General features: G+C 38.4%; 1 protein-coding gene across 6 annotated transcripts in view; it reads left to right on the top strand.

Moving 5' to 3' along the window:
- Positions 1-18,658, top strand: part of NHSL1 (NHS like 1) — a 231,404-nt gene that overhangs the window by 188,545 nt on the left and 24,201 nt on the right. For all 6 annotated transcript variants that reach the window (XM_064598154.1, XM_064598156.1, XM_064598157.1 and 3 more), the window contains exon 3: positions 2,445-2,572. In XM_064598154.1, coding sequence (XP_064454224.1) covers positions 2,445-2,572 — 128 coding nt within the window. The remainder of the gene's footprint in view (positions 1-2,444; positions 2,573-18,658) is intronic.

Raw genomic sequence — 18,658 nt, 5'->3', positions numbered from 1 at the left:
TTCCATTTGTTTGTGTCCTCTTCACTCTCTCATCAGTGTTTTATTGTTTTCAGAGTACAGGTCTTTCATGAACTTGATTAAGTTTATTCCTAGGTATTTTATTCTATTTTGGTGCACTGTAAATGGGATTGTTTTCTTAATTTCTTTTTCTGCTACTTCCTCATTAGTGTATAGAATGTTGTAACAGATTTCTGATTATTAATTTTGTATCCTGTGACTTAATTCATTTATCAGTTCTAGTAGTTTTTTGGTGTAGAATTTAGGGCTTTCTATATATAGTACCATGTTTTCTGCAAACAGGGAAAGTTTTACTTCTTCTTTACCATTTTGGATGCTTTTTATTTCTTTTTCTTGTCTGATTGCTGTGGCAAGGACTTCCAGTACTATGTTGAATAAAAGTGGACATTCTTGTCTTGTTCCTGACCTTGGAGGGAAAACTGTCAGTTTTTCACCATTGAGTATGATGTTAACTGTGGGTTTTTCACATATGGCCTATATTATGTTGAGGTATGTTCCTTTTAAAGTGGTAACAGTTTTTATTGGTTTGTTATACAGGATTCACCCTGAGTCCTTAGGAGACTGTAGTTCATAGGACCACAGAAAAGTTAATTTGCAACACCAAATTACATTTAATGAAATGTAAAGTGAGTATTTTTTTCAACCTAACTTTAAGGTAATTAAAATAAAATCAAATATTTACAGAAACCCAAAACTTTTCACATAACACTGAAAACTACTAATCATGCTTTATGTAATGTTCTCTCTGTAGGACAGTATAATTCTGTTTTATTTAAATTTTTTAGAGAAATCATAAATATTGGAGAAATGGGAAGATATTTCTCACTGGAAAGGGTTATATTATTATGAGTAACTCCTCATTAAAAAATAAGCTGTGTTCTGGAAATTTCAGAATTAAAAAAAAAAATCTTTCCATTTTACGTAATATTAAGAGTGGTTGACAGACGAGCCCACAAACTAGTTAGCCCCTAAGTAACTGAAGTAATAGTAATTAGCTGTCTTGTGATTATGCAATGCATTTTTTAAAGTTAGTTTGGCATTCTGAAAGCTTCTCATGACTATTTCCTGTGGTTTTTAAAAATCTGATTTGCAGTTCTGGATCGGAAACTCTCTACTCACTCCCACTGTGAGGTAGCAAAGGAGAGTAAGGACTTCTTTCCCCCAGTTGGAAAATTTTTATCCTTTCACTTAAGCGACTGTTCATCTCCTCTCTGAGGGAGATTCATAGATCCTAGTGTTACAAAGGCACTCTGAAGATGCCCTACTTTAGTTCTGTGCCATTAGGTGCATGGTTTTTTCAAGCTGGGCAAAGAGTAAACTCTTCCAAAACCAAACACATTTCATACTCCTTTAGCAAGCTGGACATTTAAAGGTACCCTGTGGTAAGTGAACGCTTTTGCAAGGCAAATGCTTCTCTAAGGTGCTGTCTGGGTAATAGGAAATCTCCTGGGCCTTTAAAAAGCCATCAATACTTTTCTTGCTGCACTTGCCCCCACTGATCCGAGTAATTAGCACGGTGGTTCCTCCTTGAAGAGAGTCACTAGTCTCTAAGCAGCCAGTGGCCCCAGCCCCTCTGTGAAGCAAGCACCCTCCTCCTAGTTTCCTTCCACCCTCTGGTGCCAGGCATTTCTATGTAGACTGGCAGATGTCTCAGACTGCCACCTGGCCTCATTAAATTCCACTCAATGATTATAGCCTGTTTGACATCAAAGTTAAGTTGAGAACTAAAAATAAAATGAGGTCATTGTTATCCATGATTTCTTATGTCACTTCCAGCTGATGAGTCTCGGAAAGAAGCATAGCATGAGAATTGCTTGTATTTTTTGATGAGGAGTTATATATTTGCTGTATATAAAAAATTATACTAATTAAGACCCTGGGTTTAAATTCTGAGTCCATTACTTATCTGCATAACATTACTGAGCAAATAATTTAATTACCTTAAACCTGACTCAGAGGGCTGTTGTGAAGTCTAAAGGAAATCCCGTTAAAATAGATGAACAGGGTATATAATGTGTAATCAGTGTTTTAGTAATTCTTTGTTTTTTTTTCTTTTTTAAGATTCTGTTTATGTATGTATGTATGTATATATGTATGTTAGAGAGCATGCAAGTGAGGGAGGAGCAGAGGGAGAGGAAGAGAAAGAATCTCAAGCCGACTTCATGCTGAGCATGGAGCCCGATGCGGGGCTCTGTCTCACCACCCTAAGATCATGACCTGAGCCAAAATCAAGAGTTGGATGCTTAAACTGACTAAGCCACCCAGGCGCCCCTCTTAGTTGTTTTTATCATCATTTTCATTATTAATAGTATTTCTTTGAAATCTTATATCTAGGCAAATATTACTAGAAAAGGTAAAGAAAGAGAAGTAAACAAATCCTGGTTTTTAATGCCCTTTCTCCCCTCTCTGGCCTGTATCCTCTGTAGAATGTGACAAACTGAGGCGGGATGGCTACCGAAGTTCTCAGTACTACTCCCAGGGGCCCACCTTTGCAGCCAATGCCAGCCCACTCTGCGATGATTATCAAGATGAAGATGAAGAAACAGATCAAAAGGTAAGGCTTCCCAATTCAACATGGGATCCTGAATTGGGTCCCAGAACAGAAAAAGGACATAAGTTGAAAAACTGGTGAAATCAGAATAAAATCTGGTTTAAGTTAATAATGTTATCCCAAATTAATTTCTTAATTTTGACAAAGGTGCCATGATTACATAACTCGTCAACATGACGAGAAGCTAGGTAAAGGGTTCACAAGGAATTCTCAGTGTTACCATTGCAACTTTTCTGCAAGTCTAGAATTAGTCTAAAATATGTTTAAAAAGGTAAGATCAGGATTCAAGGAATTCATTAGAGGGTCACAATCAGTATATTATTGCATTTTGAATATTCTCTTTTGGATAGAAAAAATGAAAGTCTTACTTTTGTTGTTTTGGTTTTTTCGTATGACCAAGAACCCAGTCAAATTCCAAAAAAAAAAAAAAAAGAGCTCTAAGTAAAATAGGCAAATGCCACTGTTTCACCAAGTGGTCAGTGTTTTTCAGAAAAATTGAACAGAGGCAGCACTTTAATATTACAGCACTGGTCAATTCACTGTAGAGATGCTGTTTCATATGTGCAGTTCTTTTTCTCATGCCATCTTTTAGGATGCAAAGTACTTAAGACAAATATGTTTTCTCAGGAATAGATGCCCATGAAAGAATAAAAATGTAGGGAGATTTTGACTTACATGGTTTTTTTTTTTTTCATTTTATTTAGTACTATTGACTTATAGTTTGATGGACATGTTTTGGGTTAGAAACCATTTTTAATTAATCTAAGAAATGTCAGCAGAATTAGGTCAATATATAAATGTGCTATTGTTTAGAGAACATTATTCAAAATTTGTTGTCCATCCTCAAATAAATAACATCAGAGAAAAGGGTGGAAGTGTTAACAGTTAATCAAAAATGGGAGATTACTACCATAATGTTTTAGTATTCTGATGAAGATGGGACCCCAGGTGCTTTTTTTGTTTGTTGAGAATGTTTTTTCCTGTTTCTTTAAAAATACTTTCACACATTAGTGAGTCCTTGGGACTCAAAATACACAAAGAAGTTCTCTTACAGTAATAGGAAAAACAGCTATTTCAAAATTGATCTGGTTTTTAATTTTAAAACCTTTATTTTTTTCTCATTGACATGAGTAAGGAAAATAGAAATTAGAAGATGATTTATGTAGTGAGGATTTTGTTCTGTTCTTATTTTAAAATTTTTTCAGCCTTATTGAAATTATAATTGACAAATAAAATTGTATATATTTAAAGTGTGATGATATGACATATGTATATGATTTTTTTAAAGATTTTATTTATTTATTTGAGAGAGAGAGCGTGAACAAGAGAGCACAAGTGGCGGAGGCAGGGGCAGAGGGAGAGGGAGAAGCAGAGTCCTCACTGAGCAGGGAGCCCAGGACCCTGGGATCATGACCTGAGCCAAAGGCAGGTGCTTAACCGACTGAGCCACCCAGGCACCCCTGACATACATATATGATTAACACATCTATCACCTCACTTAGTTACCTTTCCTTTGCATGTGGTAAAAATGCTTAAATTTTACTCTCTTAGCAGATTTTAAGTACACAACACAATAGTGTTAATTGTAGTCACCATGCTGTGCATTAGATTCCCAGACCTTATTCAACTTCTAACTGAAGGCTTGTACCCTTTTTGACTGGCATCTCCCCATATTCCCCACCCGTGAGATTTGTCTTTCTTTATCCAGATACACTTCAACTTTTAATGATGCTAAGAGGAGGAAAATTGAGTTTATAATGGGACCCAGTTATTAGACAGAGGTGGTTTGGCTGCAGCGTGATTGTGCAAGTTTTGAGTATCCAAGAGTATAGAGTCCCCTGGTGGCAAATTGACATTACTGAGACAACATCCAAAGGCCTTCTGGAAAGTGGAATTGTAGTTTCTAAATTCTCAGATAGCTGTTTACTTACCATGATGCTCCCATCTGAGGGAAGTCTTTTCTCTGTGGACTAGTTTCTATCCCTCTGCTCATTGCACTGGGCCCCTCCAAGTAGCCCTCTCCCAAATGTGTGGAGAAAATAAAAAATCCTTATCCCCGAGAAGACAAGGCTCCTGTCACATTGAAAATGAGTCAGCAGATAATAATGATATGGAAAAGAATATATACATAAATGTCATCCTTTATATGATGGGACATTATCCCTCCTCAATGTGTTCCTAAACAGAACTGCTTTAAGCACAGACTTGTAAATTCATTTTCAAGTTAAGTATTTATTATGCAGGTCCTGTGTGCCAGGAACTATTCTGGGTGCTGAAGACATAACAATGAAGCAAACAGAAGAAATCCTTGCCCTTGATAGTGGTTGATCTGACAGTGCGACATGAGTAAATAAGCAGTGATGCTATATTAGAAAGTGATATGCACTCTGGAGGAAAATAAAGCAGAATGAGAGAGAGGGGAGGTTGCCATTTTAAATTAAAAGGGCAGGCCTTCCTGAGCAAAGAGGTGATTGGGATTAAAAGAATGAGCCAGGCAGCAAATCTTGGAGAACATTCCATGAAGTAGAGTAGCCGGTGCAATAAATGTTTCTTAAGAATTTATGCCATATACCCAGATATTGCAAAATGCGATGGATAATAAGGTATCTGTATGTGCCTCAACGAAATTACAGCTCTCTGGTAGGGAGAACTAGCCAGAATAAAAAGGGTTTTACATATTACCTGCTACAATAAGTGTTTATCATATAGTAACATGCGAAAGTGGAATTCTTCTCACTTGGGCATTCAGGAAGTGGGGGAAGGCTGGGGAGAGGGTAAGATATGTAAGAAGGAGAGTCACAAGGCTGTTGCAATGGGCAAGACATACCAAGGACTAGACCAAAAGAATGGCTGTGTCAGTGGTGAGAAAAGGAGAATCTAAGTGATGAAATTCAGAGCGGGTGGCATCCCGGGAGTTAGGAGAAGCATTTCACGTCTTAGCTCTGCCACTTGTTGGGTTTCTTTGGATGTATCACTTGGGCCTTCCAGGCACTCATCTCCATATCTAGAAAGTGGGGAGTGGAGTAAGATTACTCTCTCAGATCTTTTTGAAAGTCTGCTCATTCATTCATTGACTCAACAGATATTTATGCAGCATCTCCAACAAACCAAGCATCATCATAGGTTCTGCAGACCCATCAAGTGAAAAAGACAAAGTCCCTTTTATCAGAGGGAAAACAAGAGTGAACAGATAAATATAACACTAAGTGGTGATACATGTTATAAAGAAAAATGAAACAGTAGTAAGGAGGGTTTTAGAGTGACAGGGCTGCTATTTTTAGATTGAGTGTTCAAGAAGGGCTCTCTGAGCGTGTCATTAGAGCAGACCTCAGAATGAAGAGTAGGAACACTGCATGTGACTGTCTTTGGGAAGAGCTTTCTGGGAGGAAGAGCGAGTAAGTGCAAAGGCCTGGAGACAGTAGTATGGTTATCCTGTGGGGGAAATAGCCAGAACCACCGGATTGGGCATGGTGAGGACTTTGGATTTGTTCTTCCTGGGTGAGAGGTGGAGGCCCTGGAGGAACTGAGGTGGAGAGTAGCATGATCTGATTTACTATTTAATGCAACATGGCCACTGGTTGGAGACAGGACTGTGGAGAGTTGAAGATGGAAGTAGAGTGACAAGTCCCTAGGCCATTGCAGTAATCCTGGCAAAGATACAGATGATGAGGGCTGGGACCAGGGTGGCAGTGATAGAGATTCTAGCTTTATTTTATTTATTTATTTTTAAAGATTTTATTTATTCATTTGAGACAGAGAGAGAGAGACAGAGCACAAACGGAGAGAGGCAGAGGGAGAGGGAGAAGCAGACTCCCCACTGAGCAGGAAGCCCGACTGGGGACTGGATCCCAGGACCCTGAGATCATGACTTGAGCCAAAGGCAGACGCTTAACCATCTGAGCCCACCCAGGTACCCCAATTCTAGCTTTATTTTTAAAAGTGGATCCAACAGTCCAACAGTACATTAAAAGGATTATTCACCACGACCAAGTGGGATTTATTCCTGGGCTGCAAGGTTGGTTCAACATCTGCAAATCAATCAGTGTGATACAATACCTTAATAAAAGAAAGAACAAGAACCATATAATCCTCTCAATAGATGCAGAAAAAGCATTTGACAAAGTACAGCATCTTTTCTTGATTAAAACTCTTCAGAGTGTAGGGATAGAGGGTACATACCTCAATATCATAAAAGCCATCTATGAAAAACCCACAGCGAATATCATTCTCATTGGGGAAAAACTGAGAGCTTTCCCCCTAAGGTCAGGAACACGGCAGGGATGTCCACTATCACCACTGCTATTCAACATAGTATTAGAAGTCGTAGCCACAGCAATCAGACAACAAAAAGAAATAAAAGGCATCTGAATCGGCAAAGAAGAAGTCAAACTCTCTCTTTGCAGATGATATGATACTTTATGTGGAAAACCCAAAAGACTCCACCCCGAAACTGCTAGAACTCACACAGGAATTCAGTAAAGTGGCGGGATATAAAATCAATGCACAGAAATCAGTGGCATTTATATACCCCAACAACAAGACAGAAGAAAGAGAAATTAAGGAGTCGATCCCATTTACAACTGCACCCAAAACCATAAGATACCTAGGAATAAATCTAACCAAAGAGGCAAAGAATCTGTACTCAGAAAACTATAGAATACTCATGAGAGAAATGGAGGAAGACACAAAGAAATGGAAAAACGTTCCATGCTCATGGATTGGAAGAACAAATATTGTGAAAATGTCAATGCTACCTAGAGCAATCTACACATTGAATGCAGTCCCTATCAAAATACCATCAACTTTTCTCAGAGAAATGGAACAAATAATCCTAAAATCTGTATGGAGCCAGAAAAGACCCCGAATAGCCAGAGGAATGTTGAAAAAGAAAAGCAAAGCCGGTGGCATCACAATTCCGGACTTCAAGCTCTATTACAAAGCTGTCATCATCAAGACAGCATGGTACTGGCACAAAAACAGACACATAGATCAATGGAACAGAATACAGAGTCCAGAAATGGACCCTCAACTCTATGGTCAACTCATCTTTGACAAAGCAGGAAAGAATGTCCAATGGAGAAAAGACAGTCTCTTCAACAAATGGTGTTGGGAAAATTGGACAGCCACATGCAGAAGAATGAAACTGGACCATTTCCTTACACCACACACAAAAAATAGACTCAAAATGGATGAAATACCTAAATGTGAGACAGGAATCCATCAAAACCCTAGAGGAGAACACAGGCAGCAACTCCTCCAACCTCAGCCACAGCAACTTCTTCCTAGAAACATTGCCAAAGGGAAGGGAAGCAAGGGCAAAAATGAACTATTGGGACTTCATCAAGATAAAAAGCTTTTGCACAGCAAAAGAAACAGTCAACAAAACCAAAAGACAACCGACAGAATGGGAGAAGATACTTGCAAATGACATATCAGATAAAGGGCTAGTATCCAAAATCTATAAAGAACTTAGCAAACTCAACACCCAAAGAACAACTAATCCAGTCGAGAAATGGGCAGAAGACGAACAGACATTTCTGCAAAGAAGACATCCAGATGACCAACAGACACATGAAAAAGTGCTCAACATCACTCGGCATCAGGGAAATCCAAATCAAAACCTCAATGAGATATCACCTCACACCAGTCAGAATGGCTAAAATTAACAAGTCAGGAAATGACAGATGTTCACGAGGATGCAGAGAAAGGGGAACCCTCCTACACTGTTGGTGGGAATGCAAGCTGGTGCAGCCACTCTGGAAAACAGTATGGAGGTTCCTCAAAAAGTTGAAAATAGAGCTATCCTATGACCCAGCAATTGCACTACTGGGTATTTACCCCAAAGATACAAATGTAGTGATCTGAAGGGGTATGTGCACTCCAATGTTTATAGCAGCAATGTCCACAATAGCCAAACTATGGAAAGAGCCTAGATGTCCATCGACGGATAAATGGATAAAGAAGATGTGGTGTATGTACACACACACACACACACACACACACACACACTGGAATATTATGCAGCCATCAAATAAAACCCGAAATCTTGCCATTTGCAACAGCGTAGATGGAACTAGAGGGTATTATGCTAAATGAAATAAGTCAGTCAGAGAAAGACAGCTATCGTATGAGGAATTTGAGAAACAAGACAGAGGACCATAGGGGAAGGGAGAAAAAAAAAATGAAATAAGATGAAACCAGAGAAGGAGACAAACCATAAGAGACTCTTAATCTCAGGAAGCAAACAGGGTTGCTGGAGTGGTGGGGGGTGGGAGGGATGGGATAGCTGGGTGATGAACATTGGGGAGGGTATATGCTATGGTGAGTGCTGTGAATTGTGTGAGACTGATGAATCACAGACCTGTACCTCTGAAACAAATAATACATTAAAAAGAAGATAGTAGGAAGGGGAAAATGAAGGGGGGGAATCAGAGCGGGAGGCAAACCATGAGAGACTGTGGGCTCTGAGAAACAAACAGGATTTTAGAGGGGAAGGGGATGGGAGGATGGGTTAGCCCGGTGATGGGTATTAAGGAGGGTACATATTGCATGGAGCACTGGGTGTTATAGGCAAACAATGAATCATGGAACACTACCTCAAAAACTAATGATGTAATGTATGGTGACTAATGTAAGATAATACAATGAAAATTTTTTTAAAAAGTGGATCCTACAGAGTTTGCTGAAGTTGTAAGAAAAAGAAGAGTCAAGGATAATTTCATTTACTGTCTTTCCAGCTTGATCCCTCTGGAGTCCCATTTTTTCCCTCCATCCTTCTTTCCTCCCTTCCTTCCTTCCTTTCTTGAATCTCATTTCAAAAATTATTGGACCCCTATGAGAAATTCTGTTCCACTGACCCTACCCTCTTCCTGTCATCAGTCATCCTTCCCCAGCTTAGATTACATGGCCCACAGATACATTCACTTCTTTGCACACACTTTCAACTCTGCTGGCCCCTCTCCCCTTCTGCCAGCTTCCTAGAGAAATCCCTCCCTCCATTTAATGCAGCTCTATACCTGCTCTGCGCTAAAGCCTGGCTAGCTAAACAAGGCTAGAGAAAAATACTAGGTTATATTAGCTAATTGTACTATAAATGCCTGACCTCAAACCTAGTGGCAGCAATCCTACCGTATTAGCTCATCAATTTATTCTTCCACTCTACCAAATTATATTTCACGCCTTCTTCTCAAATCTCCAAACACCATGTTTTCTGCTTTACTCTCAGATATTTACTGTCTTTGATATTTACTGCACTGGGCGAGGTGGGGGGGTGCGGCAATCCAAAGGTATATCCTTTCACAGCCAAACCTATTAAACTGCTTGCACCTGTTCCTCCACCTACTACACTTTCCTGCCATTGCAGTGGGTGAATAGTCCTTGCTTCTTTCTGTCCTGTTGCATCCCAAGTGCCTAGATTTGGGCTTGGCATGTAGTGAGGACTCAGTATTTTTTCAATGGACTGATAAAAGCCAATTTCTCAAGGACTTCATACTTGCAGTTTACCCCTCTCTTTTACCTAACAATTTTCTCTCTTTATTGCATCATAACCATCATTATTTGAACATGCTGTATTTTCTTTCATCTTGAAGAAACTCTCCTTTGACCTTTTATCCCCCTCCAAATTCTGCCACATTTTTCAGTTCTTCTTTATAATAGAACTTCTCCAACGAACTGTCTAGACTTGCTGTCAACACTGCCTTTTCTCACAATCTCCTTTGAACCCCCTCCAAATAAACTTTTATCCCCAGCATGCTACTGAAATTACTCTTGTTAAGTCTAATCATCATGTCTGCGTTGCCAGATCTAATAGTTGGGTTCTCAGCCTGCCTCTGATTCAAACTCTCAACAGCCTTTAACATAGTTTACTGTTCTTTTCTTCTGTACTTGGCTTTCATGAGACCACACACTTCTGGTTTTCCTCATTGCTCACTAGCCATTGCTTCTCAGTCATTTGTTGGGTGCTCTTCTTCCATGTGTCTAAACCTTGGTGTAATTCTGCTCCTCTGAAACAGGCTCACTCCTTTGGGTGATTTCATTGAGTCCCATGGCCTTAAGTTCCATGCACTGAAGTTTCCTAAATTTCTTTCACTAGTCCAGACTCATGTGTTTCTCTGCTTACTATCCATTTCCACTTAAATGTCTTATGGGTATCTCAAACTTACCCAAATCCTAGTATGTGATTCTCCCAACCCTACCTGCTCCTCTCATAGTTTTCCCCACCTCAGTAAACCATAACTCCATTCTACTAGATGCTTAAGTCAGAAATGTTGGGAACATTCTCGATTCTTTTATTCTCACACCTTCAGTAAATTATATAGGATTATCAATTATCGAACCACTACTAAGACCTCACATCTGATGTTAGGTAATGATTAAGCGCAGGGCATGTTTCTGAGAGTGGCTGGTAGGGGCATGTTGGAGGTGAGGTTGTGAAGGACAACGGCAGGGGAGAGATGGATCAGCTCTGGAGTTACTGAATCCACCAAGAGTGTTAACAGGGGTAGTGGTGGAGGGAGACTGAGGTGGGATCACGGGGGGCAGGGGGCCCTGTTAAGTGAAGGAGTTAGCTTTTATTGCATAGTTCATAGGACGTCACTAACATTTTTTAAGCAAAGGACTTTATGATTATGTATTGATAACAAAAGTTATATATACCATCTTTTGTTAGATGAAAGTAGATAATACTGAAACTGATTTTCTAATTTATGTAACGTATCAAATATAACACTATAACTTCTAGAAAGGGAGTATTTTAACAGACTGATTTCTATTTTTAAAAATAGAGAAATTTTATAAAAAATTCACACCAGACTGACCCCAAAAAAGATAACTATGTTAGGTAATAGATGGGTTTACTAATCTTATTGTGGCAGTCATTTTGCAGTCTATACATAAAGCAAATTATCACATTATACACCTTAAACTTACACAATGTTATATGTTGATTATACCTTGATAAAGCTGGGTAGAAAAATGAAGCCCATTTTTTAAAAAAATGGACCAAATTGTAAAAATCACAAAGCTCAGATGGTTTCATAGAGAGGGTTCTACTAAAGCTTTAGTAAGTCCAATGCTTGAAACTTTCCCAGAGCAAAGAAAAAGGATATGGTATGAATTTTTTTTTTTTTTTAATGAATTAGCTTAACCCTGAGGCCAAGCCTGACAAAGATTACACAAAGTGGAAAATCAACTGGCCAGTCTCATTCGTGAATATTATCATTAGAAGTCATAAGTAGGATGTTAAGAAACATAATCTAACAGCTCATTACAGGACAAATACTAAAAAATCAACCTGAATTTATCCCAATAATAATGCACGGAAATTCAGTTTCAGTTAATCTAATCACACAGTAATCATATTAACAGATTTGAAGAGAAAAATCAGGTCAAAGCCGTAGATATTGACAAGGTATTTGATACAATTCAATAGCCGTTCTTGATTTAAAAAAACAAAACAAAACATGATATAGGAACAGGTAGATACTCATAACTTAAAATGTGTCTGCTTTGTCACCAAATCCAACATGATTTTTAATGAGCTATTCTTGTTAGATGAGGCATAAGACAGCACATTCACGATCACTATTATTGTACTGTATGGGAAAAACCAGCCAGAATGATTAGAAAAGCTATAGAATAAGAGGCTCAAAAGTAGAGAAGATTGAGCTGATATTATCATTCTTGGTGACTCCAGGAAGATAAAAAATTGAAACTGCTATCAATATTAGAATTCAGTGACGAGTAAGGTATGAAATTTATGTCTGGAAATAAATAATTTCCATATCTACAAAAACAAGTTACAGGATGTAGTAGAAAAAATCTTAAGTTGTGCTAGCAGACAAAGAGGGGATAAATTAATAAGTGTAACATCTATGTGAAAAAAAATTTAAATACTATAGAATCACACAAGATTTGAATAAATGAAAAGACTTACTATGCTCTTAGAGGACTCAGTATCAAAAAACTGTCATTTCTGTCCAAGTCAATTTATAAAATTAACACAATACCAATCAGAAGTTGAATAGTTTAGTTTTGGTTTGGTCTAGAGTTAATTTGGGGGATGGGAAGAGGAGGGAGAGAACCAGAGAGGATGAACGGGTCAAAGCTGGGAAAGCTGTAACACCGAGGAGCACTAAGGAAGGAGGATTGGCTTCACCAGGTATTAAAAAGAGTCAGGAATTACTCAGTGTGGAACCTGAGTATACAGACCAGTGGGACAGAATGTTAAATACAGAATGTAAAGTCCAGGAGTAAACCTAAATCTTTATGGGATTCCGTATATGACCAAGTTGGCATTTGAAATCAGGTGGGAGTCCAGTAACTGTAAAAGGGGCTCCAGGCCAGCAGTTTATGATTTCCGTGTTAAGACCAAGACCCTTAAGTGCAGTTCTTAAAAGTCACTCGAACAGTTGGGATTATTTTAGATACAGAGTGTGTAGAGGTCAAATGTGAGGGAAAATTTTGGGGAAACACTTTTACTTTGTATTTCCTTGATAAGCAGTGGGGGTTAGAGTATGGCGAGGAGAACAGTGGACTACATAGAATTTAACAAGTGCTTGGGCTACAAATGCTCTGACATTGAAAGAAGCATATAGAGTGAAAAGCATCTAATTTGCATTCAACGGTATGAAGCATCTATTAGGTGCCTGGGATAGAAGCACTCTCCTAAAATGTGAGTTGCTAATAAGGTAAAGGCTAAAAACCTAAATTAGAACAAAGAACCTAGGGGACATCTCTTTCTGGGTGTTTATTCTAGAGAATTATTCTATAATAATTATCCTAATGCAAAACATTTACTAAATAGGACTCCTGTTTCCGGTATAAGGAATGGTGTTTTGCTAATGATATCTACACGTATCTCTCAAAAGTGTAACAAGGAAAATAATTAAAATATTTCCAACAATATAGGTTATATATAAACCTGCTGCATGAAAAATGCTGTCTGCAAAGGGTTTTAGAAATCTCACAAAATACCTTTCCCCCCACCCAACTGTGAAATCAGAGAGTAAGTCATTGCTTTAATACCCTTCTAGTCTTGACGGTTTTTGTTCTTTAAGTTTTCAGTGCATACCAGTACTACCAAACAGGTTTTTCAGGTATTTGAAGGAAGTTCAGTTATAGATGCCAAAACATTTCCTTTGAGTTGATAGGGCATTTCTTCAACTGCCATTGTTGGAGGTTATATTTGATGATAAGTTTACTGAATCAGGGAAACATTCATAGAGGCCCCATTGTCTCAGCAGAATGGATGTCAGTCATGGGTTACTCAATCTCTTGTGGAAAATTAACCCCCAAACACATAAATTAGACTGGGATTATGGCAATAAAAGGTTGGCTTTAATGGTATTGATAGAATCCCAAATTTTCCATTTCCTGTTATTCTTTGAACTGGCATCTCAGGTTCTCTTTTAGTCCTCATTGATGAGGGATATTTAAATCAAAGGAGGACTTTGAAGAAGACAAAAGGACAGGAGCCTTGCTCTGTAACTGCACACGTTGGAGTCTTATATCACATGATGCTTGAGAACGCCAGCTGGGGGCAGCTTTTGTACCTGTTGAAGCTTCTCTCTATGAGCTTCAGTTTCCACACTACAAAGAGCTATAAGCCCTGTGTTCTAGTTTGCTCAGGACAGCCCTGGTTTACAGCTGCTATCCTGTGTAATTATTCAGAGCACCCCTTTCACTTTCAAAGGAGTTCTGGTTTTGATAGTAAATTACATGGCTACCTTATCTACCTTGGAGAGGGATGTGGTGAGGTTGAAATGAATTAATGTTTATGAGATTCTTCGTATGGTGCCTGGCACACAGAATATGCTCAAGTAATGATTAGTACAGTATTATTAAACTGCTTGGTTTTTCAAACCAGACTTTAAAGAAAATGATTCCATGGATAGTGGAAGTTGGCCACTCTCCCAGTCATCCTATGTCTCTTATTCCACCCACATAGAATTTCCTGCCTAAAGCAATGAATTTGAGAGGTTTCAGCAACTGCTAAAAAATTTGTGGTGGTCGTGTCTTCGTAGATTATCGCCAAGTAGAGCTGGTAGCAGTCATACTAGTACTAGCTTTACAATAATGGTAGAACACTTTAGAACATTTTCCAAATTTTTTCACACATTGTATCTCCTTTTCCATGGGAACTCCTATGAAAGAGGTATTTTCATAATCATTACTATCATTTTAAAGATCTGGAATCTGAGACTCAGAATTAATGAAATTACTTTCCTAAGAGCACATGGCTAGAGTGCACCAGGGAGGAGGTGAATGCAGGGCCTCTCACTTTATATTCCCATTTTCTTTTCCTTGCGCAATGTTGGTGAAATGAAAGAGCAAGATTACTAAATTAACCAACTTCCTTCTCATTATGCCTGCTATTGTCATTTTTCATTCCACCGTTGACTTATCTGGTATTCATTCATTCATGATTTTTGGATTTTTGTTTTTTTTAAAAACCATTTAAGTGCTGCTTGGTCTCAATATATACACGTGGTGCCTGGCCTTTGATGGTATATGGTCTAGAAAACACTTACGATGCCTCTCTTGTACTGGGTCTCTCTGCGTGAGTAATTTCAGGGCGCAGTGGGAACACAGAGTGCTCTACAATTTAGGACACCTTGTTACTATGTATCTTGCAAGCAAGAATGAGAAGATTAGGGATTGTCATTTTTCCAGGCCTTTAATGCATTCAAACCAGTGAGGGTGTCTCTAGTAACTTGTCCCAGTTTCTCTTGTTGTAAACATCCCATTACACTGGAATAAGGCTCTATTCATATCTGCCTTCCCCTTTAAATGGGGACACAGCATTCCTGTCTTGTTGATATTTCTGTCATCTCCCAATATGGAATCAAGCACCAGCATGCAGAAAAATTTAGGAGCCAAAGACTAGGCTTAATGCTCTCTGTAAGTCTATTTAGTACTTACTGCAGCCATGAGATGTAGCTGGGATTGTGTGCATGTCACAGATGAAGAAACTGTATTTTGAAGATTATATCATTTGTTTCAGATCACATAGTTTTAAAATACTGAAACTGAAATCTCTCTGTTTTAAAGCAGTGTTATTGAGATATAATTTACATAATATAAATACACATTTTTAAATTATACAATTTAATAAGTTTTGACATATGTTTACACACATGAGCCCATCACCACAGTCATGACAGTGAACACCCTCAGCATCCTTAAAAGTGAGCCAGGATTCAAATCCAGATCTGTGGCTCCAGAGCTCCTGTTTTCCCTCCAACAATGAGTATATGGGGGAATTGAGCCTTAGCTACATACAGACTTCTCCTCCTCACCTCTCTCTTTTGGGAGTTCTAAATTGTTGAGATAACAGAAAGAACTTCTTTTACAACCCAATTATCCATCAGTAAAAGAGTGAATAAATAAATACGGTATTGGACTGGAATGTATGCCCATAAAATGAATGAATTTTCGGCTCAACAAAAACAGGGTGTGTCTTAGAAACATAAGAACACAACAGAGAGAATGAAACCATTTTTATAAAAGTCAAAGCAAATACAAACATGTAATTTACACATAGTTGTACACACATAACAAAAAGTAAGGGAATGAATATTGGAAAACTCAGGAGAGTGGTTACCTTGGGGGATGCAAGGAGGAGCATGGAGGTAGTTGCAGTTATTGGTAATATTTTATGTAAGTCATGGGTTGGGTAGTAAGTTCTGATGTATTCATAATGTTATGTTATATACTTTGTATATATCATTTATGAAAATTAAAAGATTAAAAACAAATACTGCACCATTTTAAACATTTATGTTCTAATTTAAATATTTTCTGTTATTTTAAGGAAAAGATCACTTAATGCAAGAGTTTAAATCCACAGTATTTTAAATTTAATATGTAGTATTGATAAAGGGGCTAGCTTTGTAGTAAATGGACTAATACACTGATGGGAAGAAAAGGAACAAAGTTATTTAATAATGTGGATATGGTCACCACTACCTGGCCATCATGGAGTTGGCTGGATGAACCATGAACTGTGCTTCTGTATGGATCCATTTCTACCATCCCTGCTTTTTTGGTTGTTGTTGGGTCCAGAGGGGGAAAGAGAAATAGGAGAGAACAGAATTAAGTCAGGATCTTTTGTGTCTGAATACATTGAAGGTAGAAGCATATAGCCAAAAAGGACTGCAGAAGTTTTGACACCTTATAAAACCATCTAAAATCTTGAAAAACAAAAGAGAGAGATTTAATGCTGGGAAGAAAAACACCAAAGACTGAATAAGTGTCCTGCAAAAAGGAGTGGAATATATGTTGACATCCTCTTAAATAATGCTCTATATAGTTTCATCTGTTCTGTATTTTCATGTAATAATTGCTAAATTTAGCTCTGGTTATAATTCCAGTTTCTAATTTCTAAGAGATAGCAGATTAAAAAAAAAAAAAAAAGCCTGGGCTAGTCTATGATTCACAGTTAAGCCCACTTTTTGATAACTTGGCCAACTGCCAAACAGACCATATTTCAGGCTCCACTGTCCATCTGGTGGGAGCTTGTCTGATTTCCAGACAGGACCAGGTCTCCGAAATGCAGGTCTACAGCATCCAAAATCTACAAAACAACTGCTGGTGTGGCCAGTGACTTCCCTTTCTAAATTAAGTATTTTGGCATGAGTAATTGTTGTTTCATTTGTGTCTCTCCATTCCTTCCAGGACTAAGGGATGGGGTATTGATGAACATTACTGACCAATAGACAGGTCTAAAAACTGCACTTAAGTTCTGAAGGCAAGGCAACTTTAAACTCAGTGTTTAAAAAAACAATTCACTCCATATTGAGGGAGTCCATTAATATGAAGCATGGTGAAGCTATTTGAGTTACTCTCTTCTGAACACAGGGAGCTTGAGTTGCTCAAAACCGACAACTAGTAAATGACAGAGCCAGGGTGCTGATACTTAGCATTTTACTCCAGGGTATAGTGCTCCTTCCATTACACCACACTTCGGGCTTTTATAGATTTTCAAGAGGTTTGTTCTTGAATAAGAGATATAAATGGAGATTTTGATCTTTGGATCGGACAACCCAGTAATTGATTGCAAATATTGTCAAGTTGTTATTTTACACTGTTTAACAGCAGAAACTCTGAGGTCAAGTCTGGGTTCTAATCCCTGTTGTCCACTGTGTACTTCCCCAAAATAAACTTACTTTACTCCATTTCCTTATTTATAAAATGAGGCTAAAGCTATAAAGATAAAAATGAGGTACCAATTTCTTTAAAGTCTGTAACCCAGAGCGAGGCATATAGCAATCAGTTACTAAATGGTGACCCTTTTTTAGCCAGAATTCTGCAGGAGTTCTCCATGCGATTCTGATTTAAAGCTTCATGGAACTTACGTTCTCATGGGAGAGATAAACAAGATAAATAACTAAAATATATGTATACAAGTGATATGTACTAAAGAGAAAAAACGGAGAGGGGAGAAACAAAATATTGGGGAGGAGTTAAAATTTTAGGGATGCTGAACGGGTAAGATCTCAACAAGAGGGGGACTCTTGAGTAAACACCCAAAGAAAAATACGGTGTAGATGTCTAAGGGAAGAACATGTCAGCCAATGGGACCAGCAATGGCAAAGGCCCTGAGGCAGGAGTGTGCATGATATGTACAAGAAAGTGCATGGAAAGGGTAGTGTGGCTGGAGTAGAATAAGGGATAGAATAGTAGGAGTTTAGGTAAGAGAGAGCAGTGGGCCATTGGCAGATCACATAGGGCCTTGTAGGTCATAGTAAGGATGTTGGGGGCGTTGAGCAGAGGAGCAACATGATCTGACTTAAATTTTAAAAGGGTCCCTCTGGCCTCTGAGAAATAGACTGTTGGAGTGGGAGGGTAGTCAACATAGACAGAAGCATGGAGACTACTTAAGAGGCTAACGTAATAATCCCCAGAGCATTACAGTATCCATCTTACTGGAGTAATTATGATGTGTTCTGCCATTGAGATGCAGGAGGTTTTTCCTATGCCCATTGCTGTGTCTATAAATACTAGGAGGGATAGGAGTCAGATCGTTCTGGAAGTCATTACTCTCCTGGTTTTAATTTTGCTTTAGTAAGTTGTAGCACTGCGTAATAG

The sequence above is a fragment of the Mirounga angustirostris genome, unplaced genomic scaffold, assembly GCF_029215605.1.
Source record: "Mirounga angustirostris isolate CCGP_5_RB_7025 unplaced genomic scaffold, mMirAng1.0.hap1 SCAF_8, whole genome shotgun sequence".
Lineage (NCBI taxonomy): Eukaryota > Metazoa > Chordata > Mammalia > Carnivora > Phocidae > Mirounga > Mirounga angustirostris.
This window is presented reverse-complemented; position numbering and strand designations above follow the sequence as displayed.